Source organism: Lynx rufus, unplaced genomic scaffold, assembly GCF_022079265.1.
Source record: "Lynx rufus isolate CCGP_SWC_20201006 ecotype Redwood Valley unplaced genomic scaffold, mLynRuf1.p SCAF_10, whole genome shotgun sequence".
Classification (NCBI taxonomy): domain Eukaryota; kingdom Metazoa; phylum Chordata; class Mammalia; order Carnivora; family Felidae; genus Lynx; species Lynx rufus.
The window spans coordinates 74,812,257-74,835,419 of NW_025814824.1; the positions used below are offsets into that span (position 1 = coordinate 74,812,257).

The 23,163-nt window shown below is 44.8% G+C and overlaps 1 protein-coding gene across 1 annotated transcript; it reads right to left on the reverse strand.

Annotated features, from left to right (window-relative positions):
• Window positions 1-525: 525 nt before the first annotated feature.
• Window positions 526-17,363, reverse strand: TNFSF15 (TNF superfamily member 15). The gene is made up of 4 exons (XM_047099662.1): window positions 17,142-17,363; window positions 5,239-5,281; window positions 4,468-4,515; window positions 526-980 (listed from the first exon to the last, which is right to left on the reverse strand). The coding sequence occupies exons 1-4, from the start codon at window positions 17,361-17,363 to the stop codon at window positions 526-528; spliced, it is 768 nt and encodes a 255-aa protein (XP_046955618.1).
• Window positions 17,364-23,163: the final 5,800 nt, after the last annotated feature.

Here is a 23,163-nt window from a genome sequence, read left to right on the forward strand (position 1 = left end):
TGTTTTTTTTTGAGAACGTTCATGAGAAATACCAACCTTTTTCATTTTTTTTTAAGATAAGGCATTAAAGTATATATTTGGGGAAACCATTGAAGGATTTTGCTTCTAGGATTTATATTTTCTAGGGCTTTGGATTTTGCTCATGGTTCCTGAACTGAATTGAAGCAAATATTTCATAATCATATTGCACAATCATCGGACCCACGGGGGACAAACGTGTAGTATGAAGGAGTGGAAATGTTCTGAGTAGATCTCCATTCATTTGGTGATCGGTGTTCCAATGTTTAGAAACTCACCACTTTTCCAAGCAACCAAGATCACATGTCTGTTCTATTCTGCCTTTTTCTGGTTAAGATTTTCATCAGTTAGGCATATAAAGTATGAAATTTCGGGCTTCAGATTTCATAGCTAAACCACTGTTTCTGTGGAATGCTCCAAAAAACCCCTTGTTATAATTACATATAAGGGAGGAAAATTAGGAACTAGGAGGCAGAGGACCTTCACCCAAGGATGTCCACCTTGCCCCTATAGTAAGAAGGCTCCAAAGAAAGTTTTATCTTCTTTTGTGTAATCCACCAAAGAGATGTCACTGACGTTCACCATCAGCTTGTCCCCTTCCTGTAGGGAGAACATGGCCCCGAGGTAGATGGGCTGGAACCAGTTGCTGCCTACTTCACACACTGACTTGGTCCCCATTAGGAGCTGGGTCGGCTCTGGGTAGCTGTCTGTTACCTTGGTGATTACTACGATGATGGAGTCTGGCTTGTTCAGTCGGCTCCCTTGACGGATTTCACCACACTCAGATGTGGTCCCTCGGAATGTGACCTGGGAGTAAACAAAGTAGTCTCCAGACTCTGGGATCACCAGGAATTTATTTGTATAGTTCATCCGGTTCTTGATGAAGGCCAAGCCAAGTTCATGTTCCCAATGCAGAGCCGGGAACTGATTTTTCAAGGGCTGTGTGGGAGTTTGTCTCACAACTGCAGAGACAAAAGAGGTTTAATTTGCTTGTGTCAGAACTTGTGGACTTTGCCAAAAAGAGCCTCCTATTATTTACAGAGTGTAGTGATTGAATAAAACCAATGACTAACAAGCTCCTTGAGGAGGAATGAGTGGTGGAGATGTAAGTGGACATACTTTTGTTCAGAGAGGAGCATCTTAGGGACACATTACTTTGCCTCTCTGCACCCAAATTTTCTTTCCTGATAATGTAGAATTTTACCTGAGCCCTGCGATCCTGGAAAACAGTGAAGGTTAAGAAATCTCACTCTGGGGCGCCTGGGTGGCGCAGTCGGTTAAGCGTCCGACTTCAGCCAGGTCACGATCTCACGGTCCGTGAGTTCGAGCCCCGCGTCAGGCTCTGGGCTGATGGCTCGGAGCCTGGAGCCTGTTTCCGATTCTGTGTCTCCCTCTCTCTGTGGCCCTCCCCCGTTCATGCTCTGTCTCTCTCTGTCCCAAAAATAAATAAACGTTGAAAAAAAAAAAAAAAAAAAAAAAAAAAAGAAATCTCACTCTTTTGTGTTTTGGAAAACAGCTCCTTGCAAAGAACCACTTCTCCAGATGGCTTAGATAAAACTGGTGGGTTGTCCCCTTTATGTATCTCTGATAAGACCAGACTCCAGATCCTCCAAATCCTCACTCTCTGCCTCACAAATGATTAGCTGAACTGTTTTGTCCCCACTGATCCATTGGAATATACTGCTTGTTAACCAAACTTTGGTTAAGCTTCTCTCCTTCCTCCAGGCCCCTGAGCTTTGGCCCTGCACTCAGCCTGGGCCAGCATACAGTCTCTCCTGAGAATAGGCTGCCCTCAGGGTAAAACATGACACATGCCAACCTTCATCCCACTTCCTTACACCTGGTTGGTTCTACCTTTGTTTACTCCTTTCTGTAAAAGAAAACCCCTTTTAGCTTAACCCCTGAGACACTTGCAGGCCTTATGGGCAGAGCATTCTCCCTATTGCTGATTTTCCTTCTCCCTTCTCCCATCCTGCAATATCTTTTGGCACAAACTCTCCCCTTACTAAGGATTGGTTTTTCACTTGACATCTCTTTCCTTAAAAAGAAAAAAAAGAAAAAAGAAAAAGAAAAAAAAAGGACAAAAAACACCCATGGAAAGGATAAAAAAGAACAGTGTGTATAAAATACCTAGTTTTTAGCAATATGCTCTAAACTGCTTTCGCATTGATTAGCCTTTTGTTTCAGACATACTGTCCGACAGAGAGGGTATTTCAGAGAGTCAGATGTTCCGTATAGCTCCCCTGCAATGACGTGGTCCAAGGTTACATGAAACACAGGCAGTGTTTAGTAAAAAATCAACATGCAGGGCACATATTGGAAGGAGAGATCCAGGACATTTGGAAATGCTTCTCTGACACCAACAAGGCCAAAATATAAGCCAGCATAATCAACTGGTGGAGTGGAAGGGGCTGGGACTTTGGGCCACGGAGGTCAGTTCCAGTTCTGGCTCTATGGCATGTGAAGTTATTCATCAGTGATGTAGGTCCCTTCTCTCTGAGTCTTGACTTCCTGTCTGTGAACTGGAGATAAAGCCCCTTCATTGCCATGTTTGGAAGATCAAGTGAACAAAAGAGACATGGACGTTTTTCTCCTGATGGCTGGATATGGCAAGTACTCAACAGTTACTTATTTTCTTTCCTCAAATAAATTAGTATCTTCCATTTTGGCAGATTAAAAAATAAGTTTATTCTATCTTATGTATTTTTGCATGGTCTTATGTTTGCATTATTTACAAGTATACATGATATACTTGGACATATAAATGAATGCTTTTATGAAGTATGGGTAGAGCAGGAAAAAAGTGAGTTAGGACAAAGTCATTGATTTCCAATAAAAATAATCTGCAGTAAAATGAATACTTTTTAGGAAAATAAAGACAGAGTTTAATTTCCTATTACTTCTTTGGAAGTCCTTGGCAATCACCAATATGTGCTATCTGCCACAGCTTAGGGATAGGTTATGATTAAGGAAATAATTAGCAACCTTCACACCTGGTGGCTGACTAGAAACTTGGTTCCTGGATGTTTCTAAATCCCCTTTTCTGATGCTGACTGGCCTATGGTTTATTTTGCACAGTGACACATGTTCAGGACACATGTGATCTCTCTGGCCCCTGCACTAAATGGCCGCTGGAGAGCTCTGTTACTTCTGTGCAAACTCTGTGAAAGGCATTTTTATTACTTGCTCCTGATCATCTCCATTCCCAATGTGGATGATGCAACAGATTAAAAAAATCCTCTCAGGCGATGCAGAGACAAAAATCGTTTAGTCTGCAGACAAAGCAAGTTTTGTTAAAGTGGTATGCAATTAGCTATGTCAACTTTGCAGCAAATGGGAGCTAGGGGAGGAAGTACGTTGTGATGGAGACAGTGCAGGTCTAAGAGTCAAACTCGAATCTCAGCTCTTCCTAGTCATGCATGTGACTTGGGACAAGTGACTTTACTTGTCAGAGCCTCAGTGTCCCCCCTCATTGGGCTGAAATGAAGATTAAATGAGATCATGGATGTAAAATGCCTACCACAGTGCCTGGTACACATTAGGAGCTCAGTAGAACCTAGTTACCTCTCCCCCCCCACCCCAGGTCCCCCATTCAGTAGGAAGAGGGGTGATATGTCCACACTCTGCTCTTAGGAAAATCCTGCTCAGTTTGTTCAATCTGTCCCATTCTTAAAGGCAAGTGGTAAGTAATTGGTGACTTGGTATTTCTCTGGTCCTACCCCTCACTCAGAACACACCACAAACACTTTCCTCTTGGTCAAACAGTAAGATACATGTCTTGGGCCACAGGGATATCCCCTTGTGGGTTGCAAATTTTCTTATAGGTCAGGAGAGTACGTTTGCTTTTAACTCTCTAATTTTTCAATTGGGTTTTAACACATATTTGTGCATGGTCTTGCTCTTTTCTCTGGAGTCTTTGAGGTATATGCAACGGCAGGCATCAGATGCCAGCAATTTCAACACTAGGCTTGGGAAACTGATATTGGCCATATCATGAGGATGCTCTTAATCTCTTCACATCAACAAAAATTCTTTGGAAATGTCTACCTTGAATGTAAATGTCCAATCACTTCATCCTGAATAGGGTACAGATGGACTTGATAAGTTGAACAACTCAGGGGATCTTTCATCTTCGACCAGATTCAAAATTAGGTGAATCTCTGAGGGAAACCATTTCTGAATGACTGAGGATGTGAATGAAAGAGAGAGACAGAACAGAAGGGAAGAGGGCTGATAGAATCTGAAAGAAAATGCCCAAGGGTCATGGGCCTTTGGACCTCTTAAGGGAGGAAGACATCTGAAACCCCTCAACTGAGAGAGGTCTGTTACCAAGGTGTGTGGTTTTGGGTTTGAAGCTCCTAGAATGACTTTTGGCAAATTCTCTGAAAGAAATCTTGGGCCCATGTTCCATGCATGGTCTCCTGGAAAACACACCAGGGAGAAAAATACCTGTCAGGTGTGCCCTTGGCTTATCCCCACCAGCTCCGGGAGATGTATCTGTAAGGAAAGGAGAAAGATGCTTTGTCAGAGGGTGGCTGGAGGGAAGACAGTATTTTGGAGTTGCATGGTGCCTGCCACCAGAGAGAAAAATTCCTCTCCCTCAGCTTGGCCCACTGTAGATTGTTTTTGTTTCTCCAGGGACAGAGAGGCCTCAGGACAAAGAGTCTCGAACACAAATGAAGCTTGGCTCATAACTTTGGGCAATTTTCTAACCTGTCCAACACTCTGTTTCTCTCACTTCTAAGATGGGCTCATCAATTCCTATCACAAATGGAGAGTGCTCAGCATGATTCCTGACACATGGTCTATGTTCAGTAAACTCACATTGCCCTTCCCTCCCTGCTACTGCTTTAGGGGGAGCAAGCTGACCTTATGCAAGGTCCCTTTAACCATATCCATTGATCGATGGCCTAACAAATGGGATAGGGAGCAGGTGGGACATTGTTCTAATGCTTTTATAGGAATTTACTGATTTAATCCACACCAACCCAACAAGGTAGCTACCATTTTAACCATTCTTACAGATGAGTAAACTGAGGCAGAGGCCATCAACTCCAAAGGCCATGGACTTGGCCCCAGCACCATTTTGTCTTTTTAATGACCGGGGAGGAACCTCACTTCTCCTCTAGGTTTGCATCCCTCTGAACCTCCTACATACCAAAACTACTAGATAATGCCCCGTTCCCCACAAGAAAAGGCATCAGATATGAACACACTTACAAGCTCGCTGATGTGAAGGTCCAAACTCTCGCCCTTTTGGAGTCTATTGGGAAAGAAAGATATGATTCAGACCACCTGTAATCCTTTTGTCTCCCAACCCCACAGCTGCCCATAGCAAGGGCCTGGTTGAGATGCTGCTGCCACCTAGCCTGGGCACTCTGGAATAAGGGATGTAGCAACGAGAATACTTGACTGAGGGGAATCTTGTGCCCAACACCCCCCTTTCCTCCTCTAGCAGTCTGAGGACCTTCTTTCTCCTACGCTTGTGTTGGAAGCTCAACTTTGAAGTTATGTCCTGCGAGCTTTCCCTGTTCTATTCTAGGACACTGTAACATCTGTCTTGGCTTATATCATTTGAACAAATGGTGGCACTTGTTTTCTTTTCTTTTTCCACCACGATTTAAAAACTAGAACTATTTTTAAAATTTTTAAAGTTTATTTTTTTTATTTTGAGAGAGAGAGAGAAAGAGAGAGAGAGAATGAGTGGGCTAAAGGTAGAGAGAGAGGGAGAGAAGGAGAATCCCAAGCAGGCTCCTTACTGTCAAGCAAGGCCAATATGGGGCTTGAAATCATGAACTGTGAGATCATGACCTGAGCTGAAATCAAGCATTGGACGCTTAACCAACTGAACCACACAGGCGCCCCCCAAATTGGAACTAATTTTAAAAATGATCTAGAAAAAGAAATAAGGGCTCTATTATCCTTCCCATCAGCCCCCCTTTTCCATGCAATACATGAAGAAATTTGCATCCTTGCAATCGTAGTTTGCCAGCCATTTCAGATACCACATGGGAGTGAAAGAGTAACTGCTTTGGAGGTAGACAGACCCGAATTTGAATCCTGCTGTCAACACTGATTAACAATATGATCTCAAACAATATGATCTTTCCTCTCTGAGCTCTGGTGTCCTCATTTGTAAAATGGGAATAATAACATCCCTAGCCTCAGATAACTCCCAGGTTTGAGATGAGGATCAAAACAGAAAATGCAGGAGTCAGGGCAAAGAACGCATGGAAAATGAAGGAATCACCACTCACTCATGTGTGTGAACGTAAAGCTCAGGAGCAAAACAAACTAAGTCCTTGGCTTAGTCCTTACATTTTAGTTTCCAGAAAACCTTTTCTGATATGGTATTGACTTACCTCAGTCTTCTGATTGGGTTTTTGTAGCTACATAGTCCCCACAGACAGAGAGCTTCATGTAACCAGTTTTATGTCTTAGAATCTGTGCGTGTGTGAGACTGTACTTGTGAATGAAGAATTGTGCGTCCATGTGGGTGTAACAGAAGACAGCTCCAGCAGTGGGGGAGGGTAGGAACAGATGTGTTTTGTGTGTCTACATGTGTCCGTGGCATGGTACTATTTGCACACGTGTGTGTGGTCATGTGGGTGTAGCTGTGTCATTGCTGAACAGGTCTTTGAGCAAGTCTGTGATAACAGTGACCTCATTAGAGCCCAGACTGCCAGGCTGTTTTTATTCCTAAGCCATACTATCTAACGTCCCCTGGAAGGCTTCTTGAGGACAGAGATCCTGTCTTTGAATGACTGAATCTATTGTTTCTCCATTGTCTGCTTCCTAATTCTGTTAATGGCACCATGACTACTTCCCCTATTACCAGACTTGAAACTCACTGCTTTCTTCTTCTGTAAACCCAAGCTGCCACTTCTATTTTGAAGCTTTTCTCATTTATGCCTCCCCTCCAGGCCTTAGCTGTTCTCCTGGATTCTCCTGTGAGCCTCTTAGCTGGTCCTTTTGCATCTTGGTTCTCCTCTTCTTGAAATCACCTCCTTGCTTGCTCTCAGAGTGCTCTTTCTAAAGCATCACTGTATTGGGACACAATTCTGTTCATACATCTTCAGTGGCTCCCCATGGTTTTTAAGACATAGGCGCAAATACTTATCTTGGCATTCAAGGTTCCAGTTGACCACCCCATTCTTGTTACCTGCTCTTTACTCCTCTCCAAGTCCTCTGTGCTCCAGCCATGAGAGGCAACCACAGTGAATGACTCAAAGGGCCTGAGAAATGCAGTAAGTGTAGCCACCATCTGTTGAGTGACTAGTGGCACTGACCTATGCTTAGCCCTTCACACACATTATCTCCTTCCGTTTTGCAAAGTCTCCTAAGGTAGATGTTATTCATGTCCTTATTTGAAAATGGGGCTTAAGTAACTTGCTCAATGTCCCACACCTGGAAAGTGGAGACATAGGATTTTAAACCAGGCCAATCAATTCCAGAATCCCTAGCCCTAGGCAATTGTACCTTCCCACTTCCGGACAAGCTCCCTCTCTGGTGAGGTGGATGGATAAGTACCAGTGGTTCTGTGCACTGTGAGAATAGAGAAGCACAGAGTTCAGAAAACAGGAACCTGGCCCAGGAGCGGGGGAATCAGGGGAAATTACCTCTGAAATGAGTCTTACAGGTCCCACAGGTATTAGCCAGGTGATGAAAAGTAATGGCTATTCCAGAAGAGGCCAACAGCTTGTGTGAGAGTAAGGAGGCCCAGCAGAGCATGGGAGCAGCTGGGAAACTACAAGGATTTTTGCTGCCAAATGAACCCATTATATACATTTAGCATAGGGGTGTGAGTAGAGTGGCTTTGGAAGACCTAAACCCAATTGATGTGACTACTTGTCCAACATAATAACTTCGATGGGCTAGGGTGGGGGAGCAGAGAAGCAGCCTAGAAAGGAGCTCATTCTGTAGCCTGTTTCCTTATCTGCTGTTGTCAGAGCTGGTAAAGAATCCGTCTCTGACGAGGCAGAAAACTGAAGGTGAACTCAAAGAGAACTGGGGAGAGTGCGGTCGCATCCTCTTGTGTACAAAATGATACTTCCCTGGCTGGTCTTCTGCTTCATTTAGTTCTCTGCTGAGAAATCTCCTTGAACATCTGCCTATTTTTGTCTAAGCAGACACTCCGCCAAGAGATTGGAACATTCCTTTTGGCTCAGAGTCTCGCTGCCATTAGTCTGTATCTGTGATGTGAACACATTTCCTTATGGGCTCTGCTGGATTTCTATAACCTAGGCACATGTTTATTCTCATATATGGTTGGACGTGTATGGGTTTCAGTGGCCTGGAATCCGCTATACATCTGGAGCCTGTGACAGTGCTGGTTGGCAGATGTTGAAGACCTCAACAGTCCAAGAGTCCCCAAGAACATCAGCTGGGACTCTCTTTCCCAGAACAGCACCTAAAGCCTTCCGTTGCTGCTTCTCTTAAGAGTGACTCTAGGGGCGCCTGGGTGGCTCAGTCGGTTAAGCGTCCGACTTCAGCCAGGTCACGATCTCGCGGTCCGTGAGTTCGAGCCCCGCGTCGGGCTCTGGGCTAATGGCCCAGAGCCTGGAGCCTGCTTCCGATTCTGTGTATCCCTCTCTCTCTGACCCTCCCCCGTTCATGCTCTGCCTCTCTCTGTCTCAAAAAAAAAAAAAAAAAAAAAAAGAGTGACTCTATCATGGGAGAAAGCTTTTTGTGATGGGAAGCAGGAATGAATGAAGAGAAGATTTGAGACAAAGAACTAGTAGCTTATTTGGGAAAAGGTTTGTGCATCTGAGCTGGTTCCATGCCAGATCTCAGGATGGCCGCTGACAACACCAGGCCAATACAATTCCCAAGTGTCCTCCGGCCCGATTCATCTCCATTGCTTCTGGGTTACTCTGGGGGCACCAAGGAGACATTAGCTCCCGAGGGGTGCAGCATTATCTTCCAAATCTGAATAGTCACAGAGTCCAAGAGCATCCCTGGGAAATGTGATTTATTCTCTCACAAACGCCTTCTCACACCACTGGCTGAGAACCAAGACCCCATTGCTTTCTCTTCCTAAGCATTTATCACTCCCTGAAGTGATATTGTTATTTGTGTGCTAATTGCTTTTTGCTCTCTAGTGCAATTCAAGCTGCCTGTGGGCAATGACTCGCTCCATCTGTCTCTCGCTTACCACCAGATTCCTGGTGCCTCAGACAGTGCCTGGCACTTCCGCTGGATTATCCAAAGGGCAAAATATGCTGTTGCTCAGATGTCAGAAAGATAGGAAGAAAATAGAGCCAAGAGATGAAGCAAGGTTTAGCTTCAGTGACTTTAGCCTGAGTTTTGCAATCCAAAAAACTAAGAAAGAGACCTTTTTTATTTTAGAACACATGCCACGTTTTGAGTTTTTGTTTAAATAAAAAACAATTCAAGAGTTGGATGGCCATCATCTTTTAGTACTGGAGCCTGCAAAGGTTTTCATCCCAGGCTCTGCTGGCAGCATAGTCATGGCTCCAGAAATGTTTGTTGATGGTTGTGAGTTTTGGCCAGGAGTCAGAGGCAGAAAAGGCAAATGTGTCTGCCCATGGGGATTCGTATTAGTGGAATGTGGGGCTCCTGTGGCCACCAGCATTTATGAGCCCAAGCAAAGCAAGCTGGCACTTTTAACCCCTTAGTTCCTATAGGTCAGGGGATTTTCCTCCTCATTTGATTTTCTTTCTCTCACTTTTTTTTCTTTGTATGCTGAATCCCTGACACAAAATAACCATGACCTATTGCTATAAGCATATTTGGAATTACTCTAATACTCCAACCAGGGAAGAAAGAAGGATGGAGGAAGACTACTATCTAGTTGGGTGGTCTGGGGTGTGAGGTCCTGTATTGGTGTTTATGTGTGTTTCTTGTCTACCGCTCCAGTTATTCTCAAAGAAGGGCATTACCTTTCTTAAAAGATTTTTAAAAAATGTTTATTTATTTTTGAAGGAGAGATAGAGTGCAAGTAGGGGAGGGGCAGAGAGAGAGGGAGACACAATCTGAAGCAGGCTCCAGGCTCTGAGCTGTCAGTGCAGAGCCCAATGCAGAGCTCGAACTCACAAACTGTAAGATCATGACCTGGGCTGAAGTTGGATGCTCAACTGATTGAGCCACCCAGGCACCCCAGGGCATTATCTTTTTTTTTTTTTTTTAATTTTTTTAACGTTTATTTTTATTTTTGAGACAGAGAGAGACAGAGCATGAACGGGGGAGGGTCAGAGAGAGAGGGAGACACAGAATCTGAAGCAGGCTCCAGGCTCTGAGCTGTCAGCACAGAGCCTGACACGGGGCTTGAACTCACAAACTGTAAGATCATGACCTGGGCTGAAGTTGGATGCTCAACCGACTGAGCCACCCAGGCACCCCAGGGCATTATCTTTTTTTTTTTTTTTAATTTTTTTAACGTTTATTTTTATTTTTGAGACAGAGAGAGACAGAGCATGAATGGGGGAGGGTCAGAGAGAGAGGGAGACACAGAATCTGAAGCAGGCTCCAGGCTCTGAGCTGTCAGCACAGAACCTGACTCGGGGCTTGAACTCACTGACCGTGAGATCATGACCTGAGCCAAAGTCAGACACTGAACTGACTGAGCCACCCAGGTGTCCTGGCATTACCTTTTTATAGCCTTTGGAAGCCAAACGTCAAAGAGTAAATGGAGGGTCTGGGATCTGAACTTGTAGACCAAGTGCAGACCCTGGCATGTATCAAGAGCCCCCTAAACATTAGCTGAGTATACACCATGGACAATCAAACCTGAAGATAGATGGTCTTCGAGACTCTCTTACTGGTATTTCCCCAGAAAAATCCCTTGAGTGTGTTTTAACTAATGACCCATTTAGCCTTTCTCCTGTGTCCCATACTAACTGTCTTGTATACTCATAAACAGGAAGAGATATCCATTGCTTGCCGTCATAAATGCCTCAATTGCAAAAACACATAAACGTTCTATGACCCATAGCATCCTCCCAGGACTTCTAGGAGAAATATACAGACAGTTGACTCCTTGTCTTTTGCTTTTGTTTCTCTCTGTACTTGCACGGGAATAAATCCAACCTGGAGAGTATTTTATTCCAAGGCTATTTCAATTCATTATCCTCCAAGGCACACTGGTCAGGGCTTTACACACAACATTCAGAGTGGCTCACAGCTAAGAATGTGGTGTGTGCAGCCAAGCAAATGTGGAAATCTCAGCTCTAGTGTTTCCTAGCGGTCTGATTTTGGTATGTCACCTAACCTCAGTGAGACCCAGTGTCCCCATCCATGAAGGCAGGCAATAATTCTTTCCTCCCAGAAGCATCGTGATGCCTAAGAAAGACCACACACATAAAGTGGATATCCAATTCATCTTCCTTCTTTCTTTGGGCTCAGTTAAAGTTTGTGGTACATCTTATTGGCTCTGCATAACTTCCTTTTGGTTTTATCGCTTCAGTGATACACAGAAGCTAGCCTTGTGTCTCTTTACGACCAGTGGCAGATTTGGACCCTTTAGGACCTCTGGAAGGCCTCCTCCTTCTCCCAGCAGAAGAGGCTTCCTCTCCTCCATCTACAACTGTCTTCTGGACTTCTGCCTCTTCCTGCGCAAAGGGCTTGAGGGAAAGGAATGTTACTTCCCCCATGTTTCAAAACCCACGCTTGTTACTGCCATGGGTGGCTGGGCCTCATTAAGGAGACCCGGCTTGGAGATGACCTGTTACAGCTGGACAGTGTGTGGTCTGTCAGGTGTGGACACAGGAGCTCACAGTGCTGGGCACGGAGTGATGTGTGTGTTTATTTCAACAGGTCAACAAATGGATCCTGGAGTCACCAGTTCCGGGGCTGCTGTGTCTATTTGGGGTTCGCACCGTGGCTGGTTCCCACTCCTTTCCTGTGGTCTCTCTGCCTGACACCGACAGCCTGACCTTGGGCGTGAGTTGGGCTTCTCTTCCAGGTTTTCCAGGACTTGCTGAGGCCACAGGAGAGGCAGGGCCACTGAATGCTCTGTGTGTTGCAATTTCCAAAGCACTTTTATCTCAACCATCTGTTTGTTTTCTCTAGACAACACTGAAAAGGGATTGTCATTACTGCCCTCATTTCCAACGAGGAAGCAGCCCGAGTGAGACAGAAGGCTCACCCTCAAGGTGGAGAGAGCAGGGGCATTGTGTCTGTTGAACATCAGGCAATAGCTTCCCAACATCCTCTTGCTGAATTCTCACTTCAGAGCTATAAAACAAGTGTGTTTGCCTCCCCACATTATAGACAGGGAGTGGATGACTTAGGGAGGCCGGGGACCTTGTGCATCCTTTCCTCTCTCTCTACCCAGCTAACCCTTTGTGAGTGCCTTCTGTGTGCCAGGTACAGCTAGAAGCCCCCAGAGGAAGGAGGGGATTGGCATTTATTGAGCATTTACTATGTGACAGGTACTTTTTAGGGAATCCTTGTCAAATCCTCCTGACCATGCCACGAAGTGAATGATTTGCTGCGTTTACACCACAGGCAGAAGAGCGTAGTGCTTAGAAGGAACGTATATGGTGAATCTGAATCCCAATGGTCACGTGGCTTAGATTTTCTAGGTCTCAGTTTCATCGTCTCTAAAATGGAGATAACAGTAGCACTTTCTTTCCTTGTTGTGCGGTTTCAAGGACTAACTGAGATGATGCATCTAGTAATAATAGCAAATGTATCATACATGGACACATGCCAGACCCCAGGCTAAGGGCTCGATAGGCATGATCTCATTTACTCTTCTCAGAGCCTTAGGTTTGAAGAAGCTTAGAATGGTGTTTGGTACATGATCAGTTATTAGAGGGTCACAGATGTAATGTGGTGGAGCCATGGCATTCCCTCAAACCTGTGCAACTCTGAGGCCTCAGTCGGCATCACTGTGGGGTCCTGTGGGTCTGGATGGAGACCAGGGCTGGGGTGTGTCTCAGGGGCAGGCGTGGGGGGGAGAGGCGAGCAGGGAACAAGGGCTAGGAGTCTTGCAGGGGTTTTCAGAAAGGGGTGGAAGGGAGGTTGTAAGGAAGCAAGAAGAAAGTAGGGAGAGTGTGTGGGGATTCCAGAAGAGGACCTGGAGGGGAAGGACAGAGATAGGGCCGTGGTTCAGTCCAAAGAAGCAATGCTGCTAATGACATCCCTGACAATTTTTCGCACAGTTCTGTGTGCCCACCGTGCACCGGGCTGGGGCTGAGCCAGCATGGTACATTCTGCCATGCCTGGAGTACAGACCCTGTATGTGCCAGAGCAGTGGCTGGGGAAGATGGAGGCCTGGCCTCAGGGCCCCTGTGGGCCAGCGTGGGGGCTCACAGACCCAGCCTGAGGGCAATCGAGGCCACTAAGGGCCCCAAGAAAGCCCGAGCTGTGGTCCAGGGCAGCTGACAAAGAACGGATTGGAGTGTGGGTTGTGGGTGCAAGGCCAGGGTGGAGGAGGCAGGGAGATAGCTCACAAAACGTCAGAGAACAAGAAAGTTCCTCCAGGGTCAAAACCCACTCTCTGGCCTGGTGATTCCAGAGCGGGAGGAGAAGTTGCCCTGTCTGATGTAATTTCCATGAACAGGAAGTTCCCTGGTCATAATAATAATAATTGCTACCAATTGCTAATCTCCCACCTCCTGCCAGACACCTTAAATACTTTATTTCTAAGTATCCCATGTCACACATAAAGAGCCTGAGGCCCAGGGAGGTTAGGTAACATGGCTAAGAAGTATCTAGGCAAGAATTTAAACTGAGTTTTTCCCAGATACCTGGCATCTTCCAGGAGTCTAACGACCCTAAAACATTTTACTATCTCTCTGGGTTTTGTTTTACATGTAACATATACATTTTGTACAAAAAGGGTATAAGTTTAAAAATGCTTCTCTCTTGCCCCACCACCCAGTTCCCCAAGCTAGATGTGGGCAGAGCTAACAATCTCTTGTCCTTTTCCTGAGAGGCTCTATACATTTATAAAAACATTCATAGATATGAATATATATATATTTCCTGAAAATGAATGTCCCCCATTTTATGTACCATTAGGTACCTTTTTTTCCCTCCCAATTAATGATATATCTTGGAGAAATTCTCCATCCTTACATCTAGAGATGTCTCATTTTGTTTTTTTAATTTTTTTTTAATGTGTATTTATTTTTGAGGGGGGCGGGAGGGGCAGAGAGAGAGGGAGACCCAGAATCCAAAGCAGGCTCCAGGCTTTGGGTTGTCAATACGGAGCCCGACACGGGGCTCGAACCCACGAACCTCGAGACCATGGCCTGAGTCAGAGGCTCAACCAACGGAGTCAGCCAGGTGCCCTGAGATGTTTCATTTTTTTTAAAAACAGTGGCCCCTGCAGATTTTCCCTGCATGGAGGTGCCAGGATGTATACAACTGATGCCATATTTATGGACACTTCCCCTTCAGGTGGTTATAAATCTTTTCAAGTCTGATTTTGATCTCTGCTCTGCAAACCTACCTGGGGTAAGGATTTTGTCACCTTGAATCTTTCCTTACGTGACCCCTGAAGGGAGAGTCCAGTTTAAAATACGTATATTTTACCAGTTTTGGTAACTGGCTTTGTTGCTATTTCCTACACCAGTTGCTAGTAGCGGCTGGGTGTCTGGCGTAGTGTGAGGATGGCAATCACAGTAACGGTGTGGGGGTCTCCCTACATTCCCGCACTCATCTTATCAGTGCTGCCAGAGGGTTGACATGTGAATCCTCTTTTGGTAGAAAAGGAAACAAGTTCAAAGAAACGAAACCACATTCCTGTTCTTACCCAGCCAGAGGTGGGTGAGCTGGAATTCGAACTCAGATGTCTACGAGCCATGACATAGTTCTGCCCACTCCAGCTCTCCCTGGTGACCTAGTTTTCCCTCCTGAATCCTATTTTCCATGTTTTCTGAACTGGTTATTCTCCATTAACCCAGTAGGATCCACTCCTTGCCCTTCTTGGACCTGCCCTGTGTCCTGTGAGGCTGTCTTCTGGGCGCTCTTGCTTCCTGGCTCTTTTGAGCCTGATTTCCAATCTGGCCAGTGGGATGAGAAGCAGGGAGCAGAGAGTGACCAGTTCTCCTGCCCTTTTTCCTGTTCCCTCCCTGCTGTCTGGCAAGCAGGCAGGCTCCACTTAGCCCTCAGCGCCTCCAGCCAGCCCTCTCCTATGTTTTCATTCTCCCTGGGCCCCCCTAAAACTGCTCCCTCCCTTTGCTCTTTCAGGCCAAGAGGTGATGACCAGCCTCCCGCTGTTGCTAACCTCACGATGCTTCCAGCTCTTCTGCATTTCGGCCACGAGACTCTTCTTTGAACCTTTCCAAACCCTTTAAGCATTCTTCTTTAAACTCTCTTGTTTGAATGGGCCGGGTGTTTCTTTTCAAGACTCTGATTGCTACATGTGCCCCAGCCTCACCCCTGTTTCCCTTTCTCTTCTTCTGACGCACCAAGAAGTTGGATAGCCTGGCCAAACCACAGCGCTAACCGTCTCTGCATGTCTGCTCTCCAGGGAGATTTGTTTAAGCATCACAGAATGCAATATTAGCCTTTTCTTTCTTGAGTACCTATGATAGGGCAGGCACTCATGCCTTCTCTTGTGGGCTTCCCTGTGTAGTGACAGCTCGTATCTCAAGCTCTCTTCCTGATGGAGCAAGTTACCAGCCCTGTGGACCGTGGCATTCCGCCACCAAGGGCTGGTGACCGGCTTCCCACGGTTGCTAACCCCAAGGTGCTTCCAGAGCCCGATGGTCTTCTAGATCAACAAAAGTGTTCTTTGGCGTCTGCCGAAATAGGGGATCTCAAGACATCATTTTAGGCAGAGGCACTGTTTCCTTACAGATCCCAGGAGAGTTCAGGTTTTTGGAGGTCTCTCAATGCCTCATTCCAGAACAACTGTCTCATTCCAGGACAACTGTCTCTTTCTGGCTAAGGAAGGACAGAATCCCAGAACACTGACGAGATGCTCTGGTTTGGCTCCATAGGAAGCTTAGGGGGTTAGGTGGCTTAGGGGTCACAGCCTGACTTCCCATGCCTTGAATTTCTTCTCTAACATGAACACCATTTCCAGGTTATCTGCGTATTTCTATGTTTTCTGAATGATGATATGTGGCTGTGGACCCTGCTGCCTGAATCAAGATCTGTTTGCTGACTCTGAGGGGGTGGTGAGAGTTACATATTAGCCATGGCTTGGTCTCTCCTGGTGTTCCTGCTGTGAAGCCAGCCAGCATTGCTTAGAAGACAGACTTCCAGTTAAATCAATTAAAAAGCCTGTTTTCTTCTCTGGCATATAATACATTTGACTGAAATGAAATCAGTCATGACAGATTCGCAGGAGTATTTTTTTTTTTTTTTATAAAAGGGTATTATTTGAATGACATTTTCTTTGGTCTTTAAGGTTTTTGATGTTCCTAGTCCAGAGTTGTAAGTTTCCCCTTGAGACCTGTACCCACCCCACTTGGCACCAATGTTCGCCCTACATCTTACATTCATTTTTGACTAAGCTCCTCTACCCTGAGCCCCCAGCAAGGTGTGAGAGATAGACAACAAGGCAAGAGGTTCTTTCTGGAGCATTGAAAAAGAATATTTCTAAACCCAGGAAAGGGGGTTGGTTAGATTATAGCACAGACATATCATATACAGGAACATAATGCAATCATCTATATCATCATACTGCTGTGAATTTACTAACAATAAATAAAATCATAACATATTTGGAGACTCAAAATAATCTCATCTTGTTACAAAATACAGAATTCTATACCCCAAAATATCAATAGTGGTCACTTCGATGTGGTTATGGGTAATGATAATTATCATCTTTTCCTTATCTGTGTTTTCTAACTTTCTTCAATGACATATGTTAGTTATATAATTTAAGGAGGGTTTTTTTTTTTTTTTAAGAAAAGGAATATTCCCAAACAGTCATAGTACACTATGATTGTAATTATCTAAAACTATGTTATTGGAGGTTGTTCCCATATAAACATAAAGAGGACAATTCATCTCCTGGAATCATTGAGGATAAACACCAGATTGGACCTCTCTGCCCTTCCCATGGTGTTTCCTTAGCATGGGGAAGCAGGGAGCTTGGTGGGTCAAAGGAGTCTGTCCACAGCTGCAGCGGCTGCCAGGTGCCTGCAGCAGGTCAGTGGGCCCCTGGCTCAGGGCTCAGGGGAGAGACTGCTTACCTGGAACACACAGGCGTCTCCTCTGGCCCGGAGCTGGCCCACAAGCAGGTAGGTGGTGAGTCCTGCCAGGATGGGGAGTGACAGCAGGCAGCAAGTGAGAGCCCAGCGTGCTCTGCTCTTGGCTGCTAACCTGGCTCTGGCCTTGGGGGTGCAGCTGCCTTCCTCGGGCAGCATTTCCACGCTGGCTGTTTCCCTGAAGCCCAGCCCCAGATTCTCTGCCATGCTCCCGCTGGTCCTGGAGACAGCTCTGACTCCCCCTGGGCAGAAAGACCCCCCATTAAATAGAAGACAGGCTCTCACAGTGGGTGCATTAATCACTGCCTACTCCACCCCCTGGCCTCTCCCCTCCCCCTTCCACAACACACTGGGCCCCGCCTGGCTAGGGAATGCACCGCCTACAACAGAAACCAAATCTGGTTTAAGAAAAAAAAGAAGAAGAAGAAGAAGAAGAAGAAGAAGAAGAAGAAAGCTTTCCCAAGCATATTTATATACAGTGTGCTCATGTGCTTCTTCCTTCGTTTACAGAAGGAAGTGAGGAAAGTCCCTGGAGGAGGAGAAAAAGAATCCATCAAGACAGTGGGCGGGGCGAATTAAAATATAGCTGTTCCCAGCGCTGGAGACCTTCCAGCCATGCCAGTCTGGGGAGTGTGCCGCTTCTGGAAGTGAAAGTGAAGGCCCGGGAGACGTGTGGTGTGGCTTGCAGACTGGGAAATAGAAATCGTGTTTGCATCACTGCTGTGCAAAATGCTGCCAAGCCCTCTGCAGTTTTGAGTTTCATAGGAGCTCATTTTTCTTGCACAGCCGGAAAAACCAAAGTTCTGGAAAGTGAAAGGCACTTGCTTTAGGTCATCCAGGTATTAGGACAGAGGAGCTAGGATGATGGTTTAGTTCCTCAAAATCACTGTTTGGGGTTCTTGCCTCTACCACACAACCATCTGTGAAAGGAAAGTGCATACCTTGCCTGAGTAGACCAGTTGTCTAAGCAAAGAGTGTGAGGTCATAAAGGTGACTGCTCACGAAAAGAGGACATTGACTTCTCTCTTCTCTGATTAGTTCCAAGTTGATTGAACACAAGTGATAGGCCTTGCCCACAGTTGGGTGTGTAGAGGGCCCACAACATGTAATAAAGGCTAACATTTATTAAACATTTCCTTTGTGCCTGTCACTGTTCTAGGGGAGTTAAAGGTATCAATGGAATTATTCAATCCTGAGATAACCTTTTGACGTAGTAATGTTATGATTACCACTTGACAGATAAGGAAATGGAAGCATAGGATCTCGACTCAGGTAGGCTGGCTCCAGAGTGTCATAATCATTGCGCTACACTGCATGCGCTGCTGTATTGTGCACGTACACAGACACCCACACCCAGTGTGCCCAGAAAAAGGCCATCCTTCCAGTTAGGGGTTGGGGAAGCTTCCTGGAGAAAGAGCTGGTGTAAGAACTAGGCCTTGAAGCTTAGGGAACATGATGTTGGAGAAGAGCAGAGGACTCTGCAGAAAGATGGGTAATAGAAATAGGAAAGCTTAAGGATGTCCTGTGGCAAGTGGTGGAAACTAGCCTGACTAGCACCTCCATTCAGTTGCTACTTGTGCTATTTCACATCGTGATCCTTGTGGGCTACTTGCAAAGGCGTTCCATGATCTGGTCCCTGCCCACCATCACCCCTCACCAGTGTCCAGCCTCAACTCTTACTCTTTTCCCAAGCTGCAGTTCTCCCAAACGCATTATGGATTAGTGAACTGTTGCACATGCTAGTCCCTCCACTGTGACGGCCTCCAATCCTGTCCTATCGTATCACCATGCTCCCCTATTTCACATTTTGTATTAAAAACTTTTCTGCATCTGTGGCCTCTGAGATTGGGTGAGATGCTCACCTATGTTTTTATAGCTTTCTGTTCTTCTCTTATCATAGAATATTTCATAGTAAACTATGGCGGACTACTTTTCCATTGTCCCCATTAAATCATCAGATGTAGGAGGGCAGGTGCCAAGTTACTCACATCCTTTCCCTACGACTGTAGCTCCTAATGTAATAATGGTCATAACTGACATCTATTGAAATAAACATCTAACACATTTCCTAAGAATTCCAGCAAAGGATGATTTTTATGTCTCTTGGTTACCTATTCTTGGCTTAACAAACCTGGTAAGACACCTTGAGACTAACCTAGATCTTTGCCATTGTAACTTTTGAACACATAATCACCCTTAATACTGGATCATCTTGAAAGAGTTTACAAATATGTTCTTATTCTTGTATTTCTTTTTTAGAAGCTTGGTATGCTTAATCAAACCAGGGTCTTAAAAGTGTTAAATGTATGGGTTCACAGGAAGAAGTATGTACTCTCACCCACAAGATCAAAAGGCCTCAAAAGATGAGGAAGATTAAAAACACCAGACTGGGGATCTGGAGGTGTGGGTTTTAAACCTCAGTTGTGTGATCTTGCGAACTCTAGCAGACCCACCTCATTTTAATGTACCTGGCTATCTACAAAACCTGGTAAGTAAGCTTGTGATACTTCTGTTTAAAGTAAGATTCAATGGATTCTGAGTTTGTGCCCAGGGAATGTCCTATAAGAAGAGAATAAGAGTGTTAGGGCCTGGACCTATGGACCTATGGACCTATGGACATTTGTTTGAGGTGGTTGTAGATGTAGATTTACATGTAGTTGCAAGAAACAAAACAGAGAGATCCTGCATGCCCTGGACTCAGTTTTCCCCAAAGGCAACATCTTGCATAACGAGAGCATAACATCACTACCAAGAAATTGACATTGACATTGATATTCAGACTTTACCAGTTTTTTATGTATTCATTTGTGTAGACTTACTTAGTTTCTGTGTAGTGTGCCATATTTGCAGATGTGTGTGACAGTCACCACAGTAAAAGCATAGAAAAGCTCCGTCTCTAGGATCCCCCATGCTACAATGTATAGCCTCTGCTACTACCCTCCTCTTTTAACCTCTGCCCTCCAACTCAGTAATCATGTTCTTTCACAAATGTTATATAAGTGGAATTGTGTGGTCTGTATACTTCTGAGATTGGCTTTTTTTTTTTTTCCCGCTCAGCACCATTTCCTTGAGGTCCATCCAAATCATTGCATGATCAATGGTTCATTTTTTTGATGGCTGTGTGGTATTCCATGGTACGAATGTAGCATGGTTTGTTTAGCCAGTCACCCACTGAAGGACTTTTGGGTTATTTCCATGATTGACTTATTTATTAACAAAGCTGATATGAGTATTGGTATACAAGTTTTTGTGTGAACATGGCTTAATTTCATTTCTGGTATAAATGCCCAGAGTGAAATTGCTGGGTCATAACGGTAGGCACTTGTTTCATTTTGTAAGGAACCCTCTTTTCTAGAGTGTTGGTATCATTTTGCTTCCCACCAGCAATGTGTGAAAGAACCAACATCCTTCTCTGCATTCTCTCTCCAGCATTTGGTGTTATCACTATTTCTCCTCTTAGCCATTCTTGTAGGTGTCTGGCGATATCTCACTGTGGTTTTACTTTGCATTTCCCTGACGGCTAACAATGTCGAACTCATTTGCCTTCTGAAACCTGTTTGGTGATACAGACATCTGTTTTGGATGCTGAAATTACTTATCATTTCCTTCTTGATTCTCTCTCAGTGGATTCCAAGGCAGAAGGTAAATCACTTTTAGATAAATAATGAGCTATTGCACTTGAGTGCCAGCTACGTGCAAGATAGTGTTCTTGGTACTGGGAATAAAGCAGTAACAAGAACAGAGAACAATCCCTGTTGTCATGGAGCTTATGTTCTAGTGGAGTGAGATGGCCAGTAAATAAAAGAAATGAGTTAAGCGTATTAGATGCTCTTGGAGCTTTAGGAAAAACAGACAAACAAACAAAAAAAAACAAACAGAAAGGGAGATAGGCAGTTACTTTAGTTACAGTTTAATGTAGGGTGGCGAGAAAAACCCATGCTCCTGGCCTTGAAAAAGCTGTGTGTCAGGAGCATCCGTGTGGCCAGGAAGACTGGAGTTGTGAGTGAGGAGGAGACCAGGGGCAATGAGGTCAGAGCAGTATCAGAGGAGGCTGGCCATGCAGGGCTCTGAGCATGGGTAGGAGTTGGCTCTCATTCAGTGTGGTGGGGAAGCTCTGGAATATGTAGGGCATAGGAGTGGCAGGATTTCATTTCATAAAAATCTTCCTGGCTGCTGTGTCAAGAATAGCCCAAAGGAAGGGTGGAATCAGGGAGACCAGTTTGGAAACTATTGCAATAATCCAGGCGAAGCAAGATGGTGGATTGGAAAAGGTGGTGACAGAGAGGGTAACAAGAAATCATGGGTTCCATAAATATTTTGAAGTAGAGAGGACATAACTTCTCATCCAGTTGGATGTAGGGTGAGAGAGAAAGAGAAAAGTCTGGGTCCATGGTTCTTGGTTGGAGCATTGGAGGAATTGAGATGCTATTACTGGAGATAGGAAAGGAAGCTTGAGAGCTCAGATCAAGATGTGCACCATTTAAGGTGACTTTTAGACAACCAAGCAAAGGTGAAATTATGAGGAGGCAATGGATGATAAGTCTGAGGTCCCAGTCAGAGGCTTGGGTGGAAAATTAATTTGAGAATCTTTCCTGACAGAGCAACTCTCACATATTACTCTATATTGGAGATTCCTCTTGATTACAGGTCCTTAATTTCTTAATTTAAAATCTTTGGTGCCAGGTTTTGGAAAAGCATTAAGTTTAGCGATATGAAATCACCATTATCTGACAGCTTTGACCTACAATAATAATAATTTCATATGGTTCACCTGAATAATACCCTCCACATGCCTTATATTACATAACATTCTCAGTGGGGTTTGAAACAGTGTCCTATAATCAAACAGAAACATTTCTGTAGCCCAGTACACTCATGCTGAGTGGGATAGGTAAGGACAACACACACACACACACACACACACACACACACACACGCCCTTCCAATTCAGCTTTTGTTGCCAAGTGCTTTATATTTGGACTGTGCAGCATGCCGAGTTGAAATAGGCCAATGAGCAGAAGATACTGAGAGGGATATTTCAACTCAACTTAATGACTATATCAATGCTATTCCATGACTAATCACACATGTTTCTAAAGGTGGGAGCTGTCTGTCCCATGAGTGCACACGGGACCTGAACAACCACTTATTGGGGATATTTTAGAGGAAATTCAGTTACTAGAGAGATTGTTAGAGCTGGTGTCTTTTACAGCTCTTGGTCTCACTGAGATGAAAATGACTATAAATCATTTCTAGCTTCATGCCTCATTCTTCCCATCTGTGAAATGGGATGGGACCACGGAGCTGAACTTCGTGATTGCCGAGGATGCTTCTGGTGTTGTTTTAAGGTTTCTATGCTTCTCTGCCTCTTCTCTTTGTCACTGGTTGTTCCCTCCACCCTTGTTTGTAGAGTAACCCTCTTTCCAGACCGAGCCATAGCAATTTTACCAGGATGTGCAGTGAATAATTAGCATGGGCAGCTGGATGGGGAGGCAGACGTTTTCCCTGTTGCTTCCCAAATTGGGAAAAATGGTTATTTTTGGGGGGGATTACTTCTTTGACATGTAAGCGTGTTTTGACTTATGCAACACCCATGGTGTCGATGGTGGCATGGCCGCCCCTTTCTGGTTCTTTTGGGAGATGAGCTCTTTGATGAAAGAAATTTTCAGTGACTGACACACAGCCTTCTAAGGGACAACCTAAAAAAAATGCAACTGTTTTGAATGGAAACCTTTCTAATATAATTTACAGCTATAAAACAGGTTTTTTTTTCTGATTATAAAAGTAACATATTTTGGCTCTAGGAACAAAAGAGGAAAAAGGGAGGAAAACAATTATCCATACTCCCTAAACTGGGGGTTGGCAGACCTTTTCTCTAAAGGGTCAGATGGTGATTATTTTAGAATTTATGAACCGAGGAGCAAAACTGGAGTTATCATATAGATGTTTATAACATATAGATGTTTATACAACCATTTGAAAATAGGAAACCATTCTTTTTTTTTCC

Coding starts and splice junctions, on each gene's coding strand:
- TNFSF15 (XM_047099662.1), bottom strand. CDS start 17,363: ATGGCAGAGAATCTGGGGCTGGGCTTCAGGGAAACAGCCAGCGTGGAA. Junction 5,282..17,141: donor GAGACGCCTGTGTGTTCCAG/GTAAGCAGTCTC, acceptor CTTTCCCAATAG/ACTCCAAAAGGGCGAGAGTT. Junction 981..4,467: donor GCCAAGGGCACACCTGACAG/GTATTTTTCTCC, acceptor TTGTCTCTGCAG/TTGTGAGACAAACTCCCACA.